Source organism: Suricata suricatta, chromosome 13, assembly GCF_006229205.1.
Source record: "Suricata suricatta isolate VVHF042 chromosome 13, meerkat_22Aug2017_6uvM2_HiC, whole genome shotgun sequence".
NCBI lineage: Eukaryota > Metazoa > Chordata > Mammalia > Carnivora > Herpestidae > Suricata > Suricata suricatta.
Genome location: NC_043712.1, coordinates 30663897 through 30684456, shown reverse-complemented (window position 1 = coordinate 30684456; position 20560 = coordinate 30663897). Strand labels below are relative to the sequence as shown.

General features: G+C 37.8%; 1 protein-coding gene and 1 non-coding gene across 3 annotated transcripts in view; both read right to left on the bottom strand.

Moving 5' to 3' along the window:
• TEX10 (testis expressed 10) overlaps positions 1–20560 on the bottom strand; it is a 64014-nt gene that overhangs the window by 43156 nt on the left and 298 nt on the right. For both annotated transcript variants that reach the window (XM_029919881.1, XM_029919882.1), the window contains 5 exons: positions 20462–20554; positions 16154–16342; positions 13958–14670; positions 13328–13571; positions 6373–6485 (listed from right to left, as the gene is read on the bottom strand). In XM_029919881.1, coding sequence (XP_029775741.1) covers positions 6373–6485; positions 13328–13571; positions 13958–14670; positions 16154–16333 — 1250 coding nt within the window. In that variant the 5' untranslated portion in view covers positions 16334–16342; positions 20462–20554. Of the gene's footprint in view, positions 1–6372; positions 6486–13327; positions 13572–13957; positions 14671–16153; positions 16343–20461; positions 20555–20560 lie in introns of those variants that run through there.
• Positions 8924–9086, bottom strand: LOC115277192. Its single transcript, XR_003902295.1, has one exon. It is a non-coding gene; the product is annotated as a U1 spliceosomal RNA (small nuclear RNA).

Here is a 20560-nt window from a genome sequence, read left to right as displayed (position 1 = left end):
GCTGATGGTTCAGAGCCTGGAGCCTGCTTCAGATTCTGCATCTCCCTCTCTCTCTGCCCCTCTCCCACTAGTGCTCTCTCTCAAAAACAAAACAGAACAAAAAAAAGCTCACCTACATCAATGAACAGGTCATCCAAACAGAAAATTAATAAGGAAATAGTGGCTTTGAATGAAACCCTGGACAAGATGGATTTAACATATTCTGAACATTCTATCTTAAAACAGCAGAATACACATTCTTTTCAGGTCCACACAGAACATTTTCCAGAAAAGATCACATATTAGGCCACAAAACAAGTCTCAACAAATTAAAAAAAAAAAAAATCAAACCTCTACTATACATCTTTTCTGACCACAATGCTATCAAATTATTACTGAACCACAAGGAAAAAAAAATCTGAAAAGAGCACAAATACATGAAGGTTAAATATCATGCTCTTAGGAGTGCCTGTGTGGTTCAGTTAGTTAAGCATCCCACTTCAGCTCAGATCATGATCTTGCAGTTTGTGGGTTCAAGCACCGCATTGGGCTCTGTGCTGACAGCTCAGCCTGCTTTGGATTGCATGTCTTCCTCTCATTCTGCCCCTTACCCACTCATACTTGTCTCTCTCAAAAATAAATACTTAAAAAAAAAAGGGAGCAAGTTTATTTAAAAAAATAATAATAATATGCTGTTAAATAATGAATGGGTCAATCAAGAAATCAGAGGACATCAAAAATTATATGAAATGAAATTATATGAAAATGAAAACACAACAGTCCAAAATCATTAGGATGCAGCAAAAGTGGTTTTAAGAAAGAAGTTTATATAGGGGCGCCTGGGTAGCTCAGTCGGTTAAGCATTCCACTTCAGTTCAGGTCATGATCTCATGGTTCGTGGGTTCAAGCCCCACATGGGGCTCTGTGCTAACAACTTGGAGCCTGGAGCCTGCTTCAGATTCTCTGTTGCTCTCTCTCTCTGCCCCTTTCCCCACTCATGCTCCTGTCTTTCTCTCTCTCTCAAAAAATAAAACTTTAAAAAATACTTTATTAATGTTTCTTTAAAATGTTTTAAAAAGAAGTTTATAGCAACACAGGCCTACCTCAAGAAGAAAAACCTCAAATAAGCAAACTAACCTTATACCGAAAGAAGCTATAAGAAGAACAAAACCCAAAGCCAGCAAAAGGAAAAAAATAAGAAATAAAGAAGAGCAGAAATAAATGATACAGAAATTTAGAAAAAATAGAACATAACTATGAAACCAGGAACTGGTTCTTCAAAAAAAAAAAAAAATCAACAAAAACTGATAAGCCTCCAGCAAGACTCATCAAAAGAGAGAGAGAGAGAGAGAGAAGACCCAAATAAAATGACTAATGAAAAAGAAGAAACACCAACCAACACCCTGGAAATACAAACAACTGTAACAGAATATTATGAAACATATATGCCAACAAAGGGAAAATTTAGAAGAAATGGATAAATTCCTAGAAACATAACCTACCAAAACTAAAGAGGGAAGAAAGAAAATCAAACCAATTACCAGCAATCAAATTCAATCAGTAATCAAAAGACTCCCAACAGGGGAAGAGCACTGGGTGTCATATGGAAACCAACTTGGTTAAACCAACCTACACATTCAATGCAACCCCTATCAAAATGCCAAGAGCATTTCTCACAGAACAATCCTAAAATATGTATAGAACCACAAAAGCCCTTGAATAGCCAAATCAATCATGAAAAACAAAACTGGAAGTATCACAATTCCAGATTTCAAGTTATATTACAAAGCAGTGGTCATCAAAACATATGGTACTGGGATAGAAATGCAGTTCAGACAGGGGTAAGATAAAAAGTCCAGAAATAAACCCACATATGGTCAGTTAATCTTGGACAAAAGAGAAATGAATATACAATGGAAAAAATGTCTCCTCAACAAATGGTGTTGGGAAAACTGGACAGCTACATGCAAAAAGAATAAAACTTGACCACTTCCTCATACCATATATAAAAACAAATTCAAAATGTATTCAAGACCTACATGTGAGACCTGAAACCATAAAAATCCTTGACAAGAGCACAGGCAATAATCTCTCTGACACTGGCCATAGCAACATTTTTCTAGATAGGTCTCCTGAGTCAAGGGAAATAAAAGCAAAAGTAAACAACTGGGACTACATAAAAATAAAAAACTTCTGCACAGAAAGGAAACAATCAACAAAACTAAATAGCAATCTACACAATGGGAGAAGACATTTGCAAATGACACCCAATAAAGCGTTACTTGCTAAAATATATAAAAGACTGATACAACTCAATACCTAAAAAAAACAAATAATCCAATTTAAAATGAGACGATATGAACGGACATTTCTCCAAAGAAGACATACAGATGGCTGATGGCCAACAGACACATGAAAAGATGCTCAACATCACTCAATATCAAAGAAATGCAAATCAAAACTACAATATGGTATCCCTTCACAAGTGTCAGAATGGCTAAAATAAAAAACAGAAGACACAAGTGCTGACAAGGATGTGAAGAAAAAGGAACTCATGTACCACTGGTGGGAATGCAAACTGATACAGCTACTGTGGAAAACAGCATGGAGGCTCCTCAAAAAACTAAAAATAGGGGTGCCTAAGTGGCTCAGTCAGTGTCAGACTCTTGATCTCAGCTCACATCTTGATCTTGGGGTTTTGAGTTCAAGCCCTGCACTGGGCTCCACACTGGGTATGAAGCCTCCTTTAAAAAAAAAAAAAAAAACTAAAAATGGAACTACCCTATGATCCAGGAATCATACTACTGGGTCTTTACCCCAAAAATACAAAACCACTAATTCAAAGGGATACATACACCCATATGTTTACTGAAGCATTATTTATAATAGCCACACTATGGAAACAGCCCAAGCATCCATCAAAAAATGAAAGGATAAAGAAGGCATTGTGTATGTATGTATACACACACAGAAAGACACACGCGTGGGTGCGGAATATTATTTAGCCATAAAAAAGAATGAAATCTTGCCATTTGCAACAACATGGATAGAAATGAAGAGGATAATGCTAAGCGAAGTAAGTCAGAGAAAGACAAATACTATATGATCTCACTCACGTGGAAAAAGCTTAAGAACAAATACAAAAAACAAAAGAGCAACAACAAAAACATCAGCAAAAATAAAAAATAAAAAAAATAAGAGGAGGAGAAACAAACCAAGAAACGGACTCTTAATTACAGAGAACAAACTGATGGTTACCAGTGGGGAACTGGGTAGAGGAATGGGTTAAATAGGGGATGGGGATTAAAGAGTAGACTTATTGTGATGAAACAAATTTAATTTTAAAATTTCCACAATTTGGGGAGCACCTAGCTGGCTCAGTTAAGCATCTGACTTCAGCTCAAGTCATGATCTCACAGTTCGTGAGTTCAACCCCCACACTGGGTTCTGTGCTGACGGCTCAGAGTCTGGAGCCTGCTTCAGATTCTGTGTCTCCCTCTCTCTGGCCCTTCCCTGCTCATGCTCGGTCTCTCAAAATTAGATATTAATTATTTATTAATAAAATAAAATCTTAAAAAAATATTCCACAATTTCATCATCTCGACCTATTCATAAAGTTAACTCCTTTTGACCGTTCATATCTTGGTACAAATTATTTCATCAGGGCAGCCTTCCCTACAACTCTACTCCCTCTTAAAAGATCAGGACAAGCTCCTTATTATATACTCTCATATTACCCTAAACTCTTCCTTCATTAACTTTATCACAAGGGCGTCTGCGTGGCTGAGTTGGTTAAACATCCACTTCAGCTCAGGTCATGATCTCACAGTTTGTGAGTTCAAGCCCTGCATCAGGGTCTTGCTGGCAGCTTGGAGCCTGGAGCCTGCTTTGGATTGTGTGTCTAATCCTCTCCCTACCCTCCCCCACTTGTGCTGTTTCTATCTCTCTTATCTGCCTTACCCATGTAAGCATTCAAAAAATGTTCTGAATAATGACTGGACACCTACACACTCTTGGATAATTTACTTACATTTAATGGTCTACTAAATTCCAAACTTCCTAACCGATACTTAATCTCATTTTGATGAAAATTACATATGGAAGCTCTTATCAGAAAAAACACACACACATAAAACTGTTCAAGAGTTCTAGGACTTTCTGAAGCTTATTCATGGACCAGATTTAAAAAGTTTTGCTCTAGTAAGAAATCATGTTTGTTGAGGGGTGGGAAGTAGGAAACCTAATATCTTATCAATAAAGTAGCTACCTATTTGTCCAACTCCAGAAACTCACTAAATTAATCTTCCAAAGATGTAGTTCTGATCTAACCAGAAGTCTTCATGTATCTTTCAGCCTTGACCTTTTGGCACTGAACTCCAGAGACAAGGAACATCTCAGGATCAAAGCTGGTGAACAGCAGAAACCAGATTTGACCCAGATCTGTCCCATGCTCTCCATTACCTAATCCTATAGTTTTCTTATATGCTACCTCCTCTAGTTAGTATAATTTTTCATCACTTGCTTCATTTCTGCCTGCTGAAGTCATATCCATGCTCAAATACTACTTTTCAATATAGCTGTATCTGTTCATCCCATCAAGGATCTTTCTCTTCCCAAAAATTCCTAAAGCACTTGTTAATTATATAATTCTAATAACTCTTACATAAAACGCCTTCTGTTGCGTATGACTCAATTTTCCTCCTTCCAGGTATTGGACTATTGTTTCTAAGCCTGAAACCCACCCATCTACACTCTGTTTTGTCATCCTAGAGCTGGGACTCTAGGTCACATTTTTCTTCCGCAGCTGGCTTCTTAAGCTCTGCCAATAAAGGGGTACTAGCAAGAGACTAGAAAGCTGTAGGAAGAAAATGGAAGAGTGTTCTGCTTGCTTCCTAGTTCTGTTTTTGCTTCCTTTTGCTGCCAATTCAACTCAACGACTCTTCCTTGGGTCAACAGCAGTTTATTTTAATAGCCACAGCTGAATCCAGTTTGCAGTTTTTGTGACACAAAACCAGCATCATCACTACCCAAAGAAGCACTAGCCAGCCAAAATTCCCTTAGGAAACTTTTGGGCCCCAACTCCAGAGGCCCCTCTTCAGGTGGCAAAAACATTCATGCCCACCGAGGAGTTCTGGTGCCACAAAGCATTTCCTCCAAGCTTCTTGCTCTCTTCTCTTTATCCTCCCACTTCTGGAGACAGTAGCTACTACCCTGAGTTGCTATCTCCATATTATGTTTCCTTTTGTCTTTTCAGTTCTTTGGGGCACCTGGGAGGCTCAGTCAGTTGAACGTCTGACTTCAGCTTAGGTCATGATCTCACGGTTCCGGAATTCGAGCCCCACAGCAGTCTCACTGCTGTCAGCACAGAGCCTGCCTCAGATCCTCTTTCCATCTCTCTCTCTGCCCCTGCCCTGTCTGTGCATACATGCGAACACACTCTCTCTCTCAAAATAAACAAACTTTAAAAAAAAAAATGCTATTAAAATCATCAGTGTGGTTTGTCTCCTGATTCTTCTCTGACTTACTCTTTTACAAATTTTTTGATTTGACTGATTTAAACAATTTTATGAACTGCTTAGAACAAGGAGACAACTGATGATCTCTATTATGATATTTTGTTTATAGTAAGCAACCCAAAATATTTAATGAAGAAATGAAAAGCTTATTTGCCTCCAACAGCATGGTCCCTTCTAAGCATATCCTCTAAACCCTGTTCAAAGAGTCTCATTGATTCTCCAGGTAATTTCTTCACTTTGATAAATTTAACAATCATCTGACATACAGGGATTTACTCATTTGGGGAATTGCCACTTTTAGTATTTTAGCTTGTACCTGCTTCTCAAATTTTATTAGATAACTTGTTTTTGTATTTACTTGCTCTCACTAGAGGTGAACATTTTAAACAGTTTTCAGGCTTACAATTTTAAACTCCATCTTCTAATCCATAAAACTTTGTTTTAGAAAGCTATTTTTCTCCAATTATCCTTGTTTCTGATACTGATATTAGTTTCATTACCAGTTACCTCATATATAAATGACATAACTAGCTGACCTTTAAGATGCTTTCTCGCTTAGAGATTCCATAGTGCCTCTCTCCCAAATAAATCACCCCCTCAACAAATTAAATTCTTATTTACATAACTTGATATTTGATACTCACTCTGAAAAATATTCACTTTAGATTTTTAAAAATTAAAAGAAATGGAAGTCTCAAGGCTTAAAGTGACTCACTTGTTCAAGATCAGCCATACTACTGCACTTTGACTTTCATCTCACAAAATTTAGATATAAACCCCTCACAGTTTACAAAGTTCCAGTTTAAGGCTAATTACCTTCTGGTAATTTCAGGTTAAAAAGTTTTTCAGGTCTATACAGTGGAAGAAATCACAATACCTTTTATTTGTCTCTTTCCTTTTGTGCTTGGTTATTTCTTTTAAGGCATATGGAAAATGACTCATAAAATGGTGTTTGAAATCAATAAGGTAATTCTTCCGAAGCCATGACTCCTATTAAAATAAGTAAAGATTAGAAAACCTACAAGAAATAATAATTTAAAACAACCAATAAAACTTTAAGCATAAATGTGACCACTTATTAATATTCAATTATATACTACCATTATAATACTGTTTGCTTATTACAGAAGATATAAGTTTTAAAATCAAAATAAAATATTAAGACATCTTATTCTCACCCATAGATCTTTTTGGTATAAATAATTATCATTATTTGCATTTTATCTATTGTTTACAAGAAAAAGGGAAGACGTGATTAAGAACAAAATTCTGATTTTGAACCTCTAGTGCAATATTTGTAAAATATACCAGAAGGTCTTCTCACTAGTATTCCATTACACAACTCTATTTCCTAGCAATTCTATTATTTCCTACTAAAGATACTTGTCAAAGAGCAATGCAATGCTCTAATATTCTTGCAGTATTCATGAATCTTTCTCTCCTACCTGAAACACTTTTTCCAGATTACAAACTCTTATTTTCTCCTATCCAGAGAACCAACCATACATACCATTTTGCCAGGGACTGAAAGGTTTCTTGGGATGTGGGACTTGAGGTGTTTAAAATAGCCAGTCGCCCTATAGCTCCTTAGTAGCCTTTACCAGATTCTTCTCTCTGTGATAATTTGTAATTATATACTCAACATGTTTTCTTGAACTTCTAACAGGCATATTAAATTTAACATGAATGAATTATTCTCCCCACCAGCAGTCACACTGTCATTTGGACCATAACACAGGCATCATCTTGCTCCTCTTTCCTTCACTATACACATCAGCAGTCCTGCCAGCTTTATCAGAATCCAGCTGCTTCTCATGACTTCAACACCAGCTACCGTTCTATTCTAATCCACCACTCTTACCGAGATTACTGTACAGCATCCCAACTGGTCTCCCTACTTTTTCTCTTGCCCTCCTCAAAAGTCAATTCTCTGCACAGCAGCCAGAGTGATCTTTTAAAATATAAATCACACTTCCAAATAACACAGGAAGGAAGAAAGGGAAGAAGTGTGTAGGGCAGGACTGGTCATTAATAGCATGGACGGTGTAAGTTTGGGTTCCACAGTTTTGCCAGAGCTGGATGCGGATCACAGGGGAGTTTACTAGTGTTTCTATGTGCCAATTCATCATACTAAAGTTAAATAAACAGAATTCAGATCATGCCGTTTCCCTGTTGAAAACTCTCCAATGTCTTTCCACCACACTCAGGTTAAAATCCAAACTTCTTACCATGGACGATAGGGTGCCACATGATCTGGACCCTGTCATTTTTATCCCTTCATCTCTACCATTCTCCTAGTACCTTACTTGCACAGGCTCTCCTACCATGCCTCAAATATGCCAAATTCGTTCTCACTTCAAGGGCTTTGCTATGCCTAGAAGGTTCTTCCCACAGGTCTTTATAAGACTTACTCCAGTAACTTTATTCAGTGACACTTAAAAGCCAGGAAAGCATTTCCTGACCATCTATTTAAAACAGCTCCCCCCTGGGAGCTTTCTCTCTCTTTCTCTCAAAGTAAGTAAGCAACCTTTATAATAATAGTAACAATAATAATAATAAAGCTCCCACTCACTCTGTTCCAGCATATGTCCTCTCCTTACCCTGCTTTACTTTCATCTTTCTTCTTAGTACTGACATTATAGATTTGTTTACCATCCATCAATCCCACCAGAAGTTAAGTACTGTGAGGGCAAGCAACCTTGTCAGTCATGTTCATCTCTATATTCCCCAAGCCTCGAACACCACCTGAGACCTTGTACAGCAACATTATTCAACAGAACTTTCTGCAATGATGGAATTATTATTCATCTATGTTGTCTAATACCACAGCTACTAGCCACATGTAGCTACCGAGCACCTGAAATGTGGTAGTATGACTAAGAAACTAAATCTTAATGAACTTAAATAACCATGTTTATAGATGCTCAACAAATCCTGAGGCATGATTGCATTGTACTACACAAATTCCAATCCTCAAGGGAAAAGACACACGGGCAATGAAGTATATTAACTAAAAACAGCAGGCATTAAAATACAAAGCTAAGGGGCACTTGGGTGGCTCAGCTGGTTGAGTATCTGACTCTTGATTTCAGCTCAGGACATAATCTCACAGTCATGAGTTCAAGTACCATGTCTGGCTCCATGCTGAGCATGGAGTCTAACTGGGATTCTCTCTCTTCCTCTCTGTCTGCCCTTTCCCTGCTCATGCATGTGTACACACTCTCTCTAAATAATCTTTAAATAAAACCATAATAAAACTTGGATAAAAATGAAGTTTCTCAACTGTGCAGCAAATAAATATATAAATATACTTAGCAAAACCTAAAAGCAAGCCCATGTCCTAAGATTGCACCTTATCTAGATGCCAATTTATGAATAAAGGACCTATGCATTTTCTTCACTTCATCTTTTTTTTTTTCTTTTTTTTACAGGGGAAAGCGTAAACGCAGTCCCCCACTACCACAAATTATGCAGTCGAGTTTCCCACATTGGGGAAATCACAGGGGTCAGCACATCCAAAGTGCAATGGATAACCCTCGCTCTGCGAAAACCACCTTCATGATCATGGTATCTCCCCTGCCAAGGAAGTATTCTCTTAAAGTTTTTTTAATTTTAATTTTTGAGAAAGAGACAGTCAAGAGTCCGAATGTGGGAGGTCAAAGAGACAGAAAGACAGAGAATCCAAAGCAGGCTACTTTGCTAGCACAGAGGCTGACATGGGGCTCGAATCCATGTACCAGGAGATCATGACCTGACCCAAAGTTGGATGCTAACCAACTGAGCCACACAGGTGCCCCCCATTTTTTTTTAATTTCTGAGAGTGAGCCAGTGCACACACAAGCCGGGTAGAAGGGCAGAGAGAAAGAGAGAGACTTAAGCAGGCTCCACACTCAGCACAGAGCCCCACACTAGGCTCGATCCCATGACCCTAGGATCATGACCAGAGCCCAAATCAAGAGTCAGAAGCTCAACCAATGGAGCCATCCAAGTGTTCCAGAAGACGTATACATTTTCTAAGAGAAAAGAGCTACAATTTAGGCTGTAGAACACAATTTGCATTTAAGGCCAAGGAATGCCATTTTATCCCTCCTTTAAAGTTTGAGCTGTTATAGGTCATCCAATATCTTAACTACTAAGCTATAACTGAAGGTCAGTGAGAGAAACAGTGAGAATGGTTAACAAAAAAAAAAAATGTAATGCTATTTATAGCAGCAGTATCAACAACAGCGAAAGTGTGGAAAAAGCCCAAATGTCCATCGATGGATAAATGGGTAAAGAAGATGTGGTATACATTTACAATGGAGTACTACTCGGCAATCAAAAGAAATGAAATCTTATCATTTGTAACTACGTGGATGAACTAAAAGGTATCATGCTAAGCAAAATTAGTCACAGAACGACAAATATCATAGAACTTCTCTCATATGAGGACTTTATGTTCTGAAGATACAAAACAGATGAACATAAGTGAAGGGAAGCAAAAATAATATAAAAACAGGGAGGGGGACAAAATATAAGAGACTCTTAAGTATAAAAAACAGAGGGTTGCTGGAGGGATCGTGGGAGGGGGTAAGGCTAATTGGGTTAAGGGCATTAAGGAATCTACTCCTGAAATCATTGTTGTACTATATGCTAACTTGGATGTAAATTTAAAACTTTATTTTTTAAACAATAAAAAAATTAAAATGAAAAATACAGGAAACATAATCATAAACATTAAATTTAAAATTAATAAATTTATTAATTATATCACACTGGTAATGTTAATAAACTAATTAAAATTAATAAATTTAAATTTAAAATAATTAAATTTAATTTGAAATTAAAGGTTCTCTAATTTTATTAATCATTAAATTTACAGATTTATTAATTTTGTCTGATTTAAATTTAAAATTATTTTTTAATTTAAAAATATTTTTTAAAAAATTAAAAAATTACAGGAATCATAATCATCATTTAAAAAATCAATTAATTAATTAATGCATTTTAATGTCACCTTGTGTACCTCACATACATATTTATACTTTGTCTCTAAATAATAAATCTTGGAGCGCCTGGGTGGCTCAGTCAGTTAAGTGTCTGACTTCAGCTCAGGTCACCATCTTTGGGTTCATGGGTTCAAGCCCCACATCAGGCTCTGTGCTGACAGCTCAGAGCCTGGAGCCGGCTTCAGATTCTGTGTCTCCCTTTCTCTGCCCCTCCCCCACTCGTGCTCTCTCTCAAAAAAATAAAACATCCAAAAAAATTTTTTTAACAAAATAAAATAATGGATCTTACCTTATCCAATTATTACCATTCAACATACCCAATTTGCCAAGATAAATTTGAGAATTCTACCAGTGTATGCTTTTAAATACTATTTCTATTTGAATTAAACTTTATTCAGTTTATTTGAATTTTAAACAGTATCCCAGTTTAGTATTCTATGCAGCATTCAACAGTCTATGCAAAAAGTCTTCTGAACTTAGGGTCCTTTGTTAATGAACTGTTAATAGTCATATTATAATAGCACAGAATAGTTCTAAAGCATACAACTTTAAATATCCATAAAATTAAAGCACTGTTTAGATGCTTTGACAGTGTTATCTGAGTGACAGTGCATAATATAAAACTAGCATAATTAATGAACTTGCCTTTGGTCCCACCATTCTATCTAGTTACAAACACTATTACTAAAGGAATAATTAGTGCCCATGTGTCACCAAACACCAAAATGCTTGGAATTTTTAAGTTTTCTAAAAATGAAGGAATGACTGGTACTTAAGGTTTGTGTTGATACCATTACTTTTACTTTCTATTCCAGCTTCAAATAAATTCATTCAAGAATGCAAATAACATACTTTTCCAAAAACCTGTATGCATTATCACTAGCTTCCATCATAGGTTAAGTCCCATAAAGGACAGTAAGCTTTGCTTTCATAAAATTATACACTCTACCCCCAACCCTGATCAATTTCTTGCCAATGTATGCAACGAATCATGAGACAAGCTCAAAACTGTAGTCAATAAAACGCCATCCTATCTGAAAAAGCAATTCATATAACAACCCTACAGATGATGGGTAATGGGTTAATAGTGCTAGCACAAGCTCTTAAAAGAAATACATACCTTAATATGATTCCACAGTGCTTTTCAAGATTATCAAATACTATTTTTAGTTTATCCTTCATCTTATTTTATGTAATTTATGAACTCATTCTAAATTTCAGCTTGAAATAAAATTTAAACAAAACAAAAAAACTGCCTTGTCAGTTATGTACACATGCACGCAACTTCAAGGATTCACACCTGCCTGGTCAAAAATCCTTGCAGAAACTCTATAAACTAGGGACGCCTGGGTGGCTCAGTCGGTTAAGCATCCGGCTTTGGCTCAGGTCATGATCTCATGGTTCATGGGTTCGAGCCCCACGTCAGGCTCTGTGCTGACAGCTACCTCAGAGCCTGGAGCCTGTCTTTGGTTCTGTGTCTCCCTCTCTCTGACTCTCCCCTGCTCATGCTGTCTCTCAAATTTAAAAAAAAAAAAAAAGAAAGAAAGAAATTCTATAAACCAGATACTTCAGGCTTTAAAGTATTGGTCCAGCAGCTGCCCTTTAAGTGTAGTATCATATTAATTTAATACCAATTAATCTTAGATTTTGTTCTTCCTTACTTGTACCACAGACTATACATTATATTCTCTATACCACAGCACTTCAAAAAAGCTGCCAATATTCATTTTTTCCCCAAACAGCAGATAAATTAAACCATCACGAAACATGTCTTTACTATCAGCTTTTCTAATAAAAAAAACTACTATATAACTTAGAATTTTAGGTTAATTTCACTCACGTCGTATCTATAACTACAGCTTAACTACAGTGAAAGATGACTTTCTGAAGTGTTTTCTGATCTTATATCCCCTATCAAGAGAAAAATAAAACAGCATGTACTAATCAGTCTGTAAATAATTTCTTCTCTAAATCACAGTAGCTTAAAAACAACTCTGCTTTAGTTGTAAAATCTTCACTGCGGTCCATTTCTGCTAAAATTGACAATGTGGCATACACTAGAAAAAACTCCTTACAAGCAACTTTTTAAATCCTGTAAGGGGCCTCCAGAAAACAACGTTCCTACATAATCAATCTGCCATAAACAATACATAGTAACACTACTGTGATTACATCTAATAAAAGCAAATGAAAATAACCTCATTAACTTACGCATTTCACTTAAATTAAAATATTCAGAGTGGGGTACATTAGTGGTTCAGTCTGTTGAACATCTTGCCTCTGGATTTCGGGTCAGGTCAGGATCCCAGGGTCAGAGGATCAAACTGAGCATGAACCCTAATTAAGATATTCTCTCTCTGCCCCTCTCTTCCCCACTTGTGTTCTCTTAAATAAACAAACAGGGGCACCTGAGTGGCTCAGCTGGTGGGGCATCTGACTTCAGCTTGGGTCACAATCTCGATCTCACGGTTCATGGGTTTGAGCCCTATGTTGGACTCGAGCCCCACCTCAGGCTCTGTGCAGACAGCTCAGGGCCTGGAGTTTGCTTCAGATTTCTGTGCCTCCTTCTCTCTGCCCTACGCCACTCATGCTGTCTCTCTCAAAACTAAGTAAACATTAAAAAAAAATGTTAATAAATTTCAGAGAATCATCTCATAAAACTATTTTAACTTGCATTTTGGGACTAAACTAAGCAACAAGCTTATAGCTATACCACTGGAATTTTCTGGAAAATGCATAATCAATTAGTAACAATATATCGATTTTTAATCTGCCCATTTATGTTAAGAGGCATTACTTACATAATAAAAGGCATTACTTAGAAAATAAAGAGCCTGTTCTCACCAATTTATGAGTTTCATCATGCTGTTTAGAGAGTTTCCAGAGAAGGGAGATAATATTAAGAACTTGCTGCATAACCTGCAGAGGTTCTCGTTCTATACCATTTCCAACAGAAGCAGCTAGTTGTGGAGGCACAGCTTCAATCCAGCATTCAATTAGCAACGGGATTATTATCTCAATAAATCCTTTCAAGTTTTCAGCAGATGACAGGCCTTCATCCACACTGCCTAGTCCTCCAACCAGGTACCTAATAAGGAAAGGTAAGAATGAAAAATAAAAATTAATGATTAAAAATATTATTCCCAGTTTAATTTAAATCTTAAATGTAAAGTACCAGTAAAATGAAGTTCCCTAATTGACAATTACATTGATCAAGACTAGTAAGAAAATAAAGTTCTAAGATGACAAAGCCAAGAGACTATCAAGTTTTATTTCTCATTAGGCTTTGCAAAAAATGAATAAATTAATACTTTCAGATGACTCCTCCCATCAGTAAATAAAATCAAATCATGAGTAACTATATGAAAACTACAAAAGACAACTGCATATCTTCCCACAATTAGTCATCAATGGTCAGCAGTTAAAATTCAATATAGGAAAACTGAGTGTGGACATAACTGAAATCCTTCTTACCGTAGCCTGAACTGTGAACTGACATTTGGCTGTGAACCCCCATTTTCATAAACCTGGATGTGCTGCTGGTCGTTGGCATGTTCTTTCCAGTTGATAAAAATGGAGTTGCTAGTGGCATGGGGATTTTCTTTTTGTTCCTGAAGTCCTTCACTTTCTCTCAACCTACTGGATCCATCTGCCAAGGCCTGAAGGAATTTACTGAGTCTCACTAAGACTTTCAGCCTCCACTGCTGAGAAGTGAGTCTCCGATTAGGATTTACAGAAAGTATCCAGGACTGGGATCTGTCTCTATTTACCAGTCCTTTGGACAGCTGCTGATGAGAAATAAGTTCTACAAAATTCTTAAGCAATATACTGCTACGGCCAGTAATTAAGGCTGGGTACTGTTCCAGCAGAATGTCCAAAACTTTTAAAGAGTCCTCCTGAATTCCTTCAGTAATGTGAGTCATGGCACTAGAGAGATGGGCACTTACCAAAGGAAAAAATGGAGAAATTTGTTCAGCTCGTATTTTGGGGGCCAGGAATTGAAGAAGTTGAACTGCTGCTAATCGTACATTAGCATCTTTATCTGTAAACACAGCAGTCACTTCACTTAATATGTTTGAAAGGTGTGCATCAATTATAAATGGGTATTGAGACAAAAGGTCTTTAAGTCCAAGAAGAGCACTTTGTTTAACCCCAGCATTGTAGTGATGCATCTGTGACAGCAAATCCTAAAAATAAAAATACAAGATTTAGCTATAACATTTTCAAATAAACATGCTAACAAAAACTATGCTAATAAACTGACCCTCCTTGAGGAAACTACCTCAGTAAGTACTTCTGAAATGTTATTTAGCTTTTACTAAGATCCAAAACATTGTCCTATCTTTAAAATATATTTAACTTAAGAAAAACGTTACATAACTTTTGGTCAGAATTTTCTGAATTAACCTACCTGTGGGCTATCATTTAAAGTGACAACAACCATCATCACTATTGAAAAACCTATGTACCAAACATATGGTAGGTGCATTTACATACTCTTAATTTAACAAACACATTCTGCTTATATTAAATGGTCTATCAGGGTATGTGTGTATTCTGAGTATAACATTGGACAATTTTATTTGTGGAATAATTTATACAATCTGGGGGGCGGAAGTAACTTCAAATACCTCTTCAATGTTATTTAAACTTCATAACTTGAAAGCAAAACTAGAAAATGTTTATCTTCAAAGACTTGTTCACAAATACTCATAACAGCTTTACACAAAGGAGTCAAAAAGTGGCAACCAAATGTACATCAACTGACAAATGATAAAATGTGACATCAACCATGCACTGAAACTCTATTCAATACAAAGAAATGAAGTATTGTTCTGACATGCTGTAACACAGATGAACCTCAAAAACATACTAAGTAAAAGACCTGTAACAAAAGACTACATATATTATTCCATTTATATGCAATGACCAAAATAAGCAAATCCATATAGATAGAAAATAGATTACTGGCTGCCTGGAGGTGACTTCTAAAAGATACAGGGTTTCTTTCTGGCATAATAAAACTGTTCTAAAATTAGATTATGGGGACAGTAGCAAAAATATATATTAAAAATTACAGAATTGCATACTTTAAATAGGTTGATTTTATTATGCATAAATTACACTTCAATAAAGCTGTTAAGTTTTTAAACAGAACTGCTCAAACCTGAATTAACTTCATACATTTACTACAAACCTATAAGTTACATGGGTTCAAAAATGAGTAAGACAAGCAAGATCTTTGGCCTTCGCACTGGGTGAGGAACCTGCTTAAGATTCTCTCTCCTTCTCCCTCTCCCCAGCTCACATACTCTTTCTCTCTCTCAAAAAAAAAAAACAAAAAAAAACAAAAAAACACAGTAAGACAAGATTTTCATGAACTATAAAAACAGCTAGAAAACTGTCACATCAAAAACTTGTTACATCAGAAAGATAAAAGTTAAATTACTTCCAGATCATATATTAATACACCTGATAAGCATACATGGGAGAAATCACAAGTCTTTCAGAAGGAGGTGGGAAAGCTGCAGTAGTAGCTCAGATCTGATGGACAAACTCCAAACTTCAGCCATCAATAAACCCTGAGAATCGATACAACTTCTCACAAAAAACATTCTAGATGATTTCGAAGAAAAATCTTACTTTATCAAAACAGTATTTATGATTTACCTTTATGTTAAGTTTTCTATTGTTTGTTGGAAGAGTTCCATCTTCTTTGAGTTGCTCAGGCAGATGTATAATCTTCGTTTTAAAGTTTGTAATAGTAGCATTTTCTAATTTGGGTTTCTTTTTACCAACTTTTAGTTTTACTTTTTGAAAATCATCTTGGCGTTTTCTTTTTTTGGTCATTCTTGAGTGCTAGAATGGAAAGAATTTTAAAACAATGGATAAAAATACTAACCTATCAAAGAATAAAGGTATTTTCCAACATTTACATTACTCTAAAATTTATTTCAGAGATAAAAGAGAATCAAGGCCAACAGTATGCCAAAGATCAAAGTATTAAATAGAAAATACCTTTACCAACAGGTACCCCTTAGATACTATAAAGAAGAAACATCAACAATAAGGTAACAACCCTGGCACAAGTTTGTCAAGGGTTTTTAGCCGTGGAACCTTTGTCAAACAATTCTGCTAAATGGAAACCTTTTGAAATACTCAGGTCCAGGGTTCCGGGTGAGGATGGTTGGGGAAGGGGATGACACACAGATCGCTAAATATACCTCGTATCTGATCCTGGCCCCCCAAAGTCCCTGAGCAACCTCCACTAAGGAAACAAAACTAAGTCTGAAAACCAATGTTTTTATCTAACGCAGCCTTTAACATTCAGAAAAGGTTTCATGAACCTAAGCTGATGCTTCAAAAATGGGTAGGATTCAGAAATAGACAGCAGGGAGAGTTAATGAGCATTTCACTGAATAAGGAGAACACCGTATAGTTCAAGGGTAGAGAATAAGCCAGGTATGGGCAAAAATGAGAGATCAGCATTTTGAACTCCAGGATAGGTTCAGACTAAACAGAAAACAGTAACCAAATCAGGATAAAAAACAGTATGAAAAGAAATACAGTATTAACAGAGAACTAAGGAACAAAAGACCAGCTAGGTCACTGTTGTAATACATAACTTGGGTATACATGTCATTTTGCACTTCCCCCTCTTCACCACATTCTTTTACTTCCAAATCTTCCCACTTCCCACACAAAAACGGTCATCTGTGCCTCCTACCCATTCCCAGGCCACTTCCTAAATCCTCCACTTCTACCCTAGACTGTTTATTAGTTTCCCAATCAGTATGCTTGCCTTGTTTCTAGTGTCTACTCCCCTGTCCATTTGCTAGAATCACAAGAGAGCTCTTTCTAAACACAGATCTGGCTCAGAAGTTTTCAGCTGTTCCTTCACTCCCTTAGAGTAAAAACTCCATAGCTTGACATTTCACGTCCTTCTAACTTCCTCTCCAGCTTCATCTTCCCACAAGCTAACATTTCTCTAAAATATAGCCTCCTATACCTGGAATCAGCTCAACTCTTCTTGAAAACTTCTGCACACGCTACAAAAATAATGAATTCTGCTTGCCACTATATACCCACTAGAACAGGTTAAGTACCTCTGAAATAAAATTCTGGTCTATCATAACCATCCTATGTCCAGATAGGTTTTTTTAAAAGTCACACTACAAATGGGGAATCCAAAAAATTTGAATAAAATGAAGGTTTACATTATTGTGAAATAAAATGGCTTGTGTACGATCAAGCAGCTCAAGTTCCAGGAATCCAGAAGCCAATCCCCTATAACATTACATCCAAATTCACACGATTACAAGGTTTTACTATATTAGAGCCTCTTAAGCTAGGTAGGATTTGGCAACAGAAGTTAAAAGCAGATTCTAGAGCCAGACCTATTCAGTTCTCATTCAGACTGCCATTTTCTAGCTGTAGTTAACTTAAAACTGTGCCTCAGTTTTTATCAAAACAGGGATAATAATTCTTACCTCATATAGTTGTTATGAGGTAGGACTAACAAGGAACAAATGAGCTCCTATTTGTAAAACACTGAGAACGGCACCTGGCACTGTTCAAGCTGTGTAACAACAAACACGTATATTTTCTTCAAAGTCTCAGGACCAGAACATATCAAGCAAGCACAATAAGAGACGCATTATGTACACTGGCATTCAATTCTCACAAAACCATGTGAGGAAGGTGGCACTATAGCTATTTTAAAGACGGGCCTCAGAAAGATTTGTCAGTCCTGTGTTAGGGAGTTGAAAAGGGACTTAGGAAACGGAGCTCTGCAAAATCAGCTTTATGTTATACATACTGGAATTAAGGTGAGGACTGGAAACTTGAGTGGCAAATGGCTTAACTAATTTCATTCAAACCAATTCCAAGTTTTCACCCCAGCCATACCTCTAGTTATTCTAGTTTTTAAAAATGGGTAAGCAAAACCTAAAAAAAATGTGTATGCAAAAACTAAAAATATTCACCTGGACTTTAAAAAAATTTTTTTAATATTTATTTTTTTGAGAGAGACAGCACAAGCTGGGAGGGGCAGAGAGAGACAAGGAGTAGCAGAATCTGAAGCAGGCTCCAGGTGAGCTGTCAGCACAGAGCCCAGCTTGGGGCTTGAACTCATGGACCACAAGATCATGACCTGATCTGAGACCATGATGCTCAAGCAACTGAGCCACCCAGGTGACCCTCACCTGGCTTCTTTTAATACAAAAGGTTTTATTAATTAAGCAAGCAGTTTGTTAACTTTCCCTACAATTTTATTACTAGCTAGTACCAGAGATGAAAACAAATGGTATGAAACAAAAAACTGAAATGAATTAACCCCCCCACTCACCAATCCTCTGTGCTATCTGTAGCCACTAACTACCTGACCTGTGTCCAACAGTCAGTCAAGCTTATACCATATTATCCATCACTTTGTATTAGTCACACTGATTTCCCTATTAGAAACTAAGAGGGGTGGTGGCCCTTCCTTGACTTTTAAAGCTAATAATATTACTTTATGGTACATAGAGACCATTTTTATACTAGGAATTTTTAAAGTCCTACTGCCAATTTGTTATTCTTATTTTAAAATAAAGATTTTCAGGGGCACCTGGCTGGTTCAGTTAAGCTCTGACTCTGAATTTGGGCTCAGGTCATGATCTAACTGTTCATGAGATCAAGTCCCACAATGGGCTCCACACTGACACCTCAGAGAATGCTTGGGATTCTCTCTCTCTCTCTCTCTCTCTCAAAATAAATAAATAAACTTTAAAAAATAATAAACGGGATGCCTAGGTAGCCAGTCAGTTAAGCCTGACTCTTGATTTCCGCTTAGGTCATGATCTCAGGTTCCTGAGTTCAAGCTTCGCTATCAGCTGGGAGCCTGCTTGAGATTCTCTTTCTCCCTTTCTCAAAATAAACTTAAAAAAATTTTTTTAATAAATATGAAAATTTTCAAGGGCACCTGGGGGTCCCAGTCAGTAGAGCATATAACTCTGGATCTCAGGGTTGCAAGTTCACGTCCCATGATCATTGTGGAAATTACTTAAAACTAAATCTCTAAAAATAAGTAAATAAAAATAAAGATTTTCATAGCACAGAATTTTGACTAGGCCACTTTTACGGTAGCCAAATTGAATAGAAGGTATAAACTCCAGCTTCAGAGGCTGAAGTCTCTCATCACTGGAACTCCTACGCTGGTGAGCCCCTAAAAGTTTTAAAAGTGAATTTCATACATTCCAGTTGCAGGTCTTCTAATATCAACCAAAGGATGAATCCAGCGTGTCAGAATTCTGACCCAATTGAATTTCACCTACTTTGTCTACCACCCTAATTTCCAACTTCTTTTCCAAAAAATAAATAATGCACACTGCAGTCGCCCTTGAGAATTTCCCCGCCAACCCCTTACTCTCACGAATTCCTCCCAACTCTCCTGAGGGGGAAATCGCAGACACCAGCCTTCCCAAAAAGTAAATGCCCCACACAAGGGCGACTCCAGACAGCCGCCGATCCCACTCAGCTCCGCAAAGACCGCTTAACCCCCACACCTGGACGGCGACGGGGCCGAGGACCAGACGCCCGCTCATCCCCACCGCCGACTTCGGTCCAGCATCCCAGAAGTGACGAGGCGGTGGACTGTAAAAACTACCGTGCCTTCTACTCCCACGGGGGCGACCAGGACCACAATCGGGGAAGTGGGGCCCAATCTACACACCCCGGCCTAAAAGTCTCCGGGACGCGAAACGGCGCGATCCCGCCCAGTCACTTGAGGCGCTTCAAACCCCCGCGGGGCGCCCCGCCCCCGCACTGCCCACCTCCGCACCCAGGCCCAGCTCCGCCGCGGCACCGCGGGGCAGCCCCCGGCCGCGCGGACCTGCTACAGCCGGCCCAGCCCGCCTGGGCCGCGGACCGGGGGGCGACGGCCCCGCGCGCCGTCCCACGCCACGGGAGGGCCCGGCCAGACGGGCAGCGGCCGCTCACCTGAGGGCCCGCCGGGACCGGGGCGCGGAGGCAGAAGAGAGGAGCGTCCGAGTAGAAGCCCACAAGGCGACGGCGTGCGCCACTGGCCTCAGCCTCTCG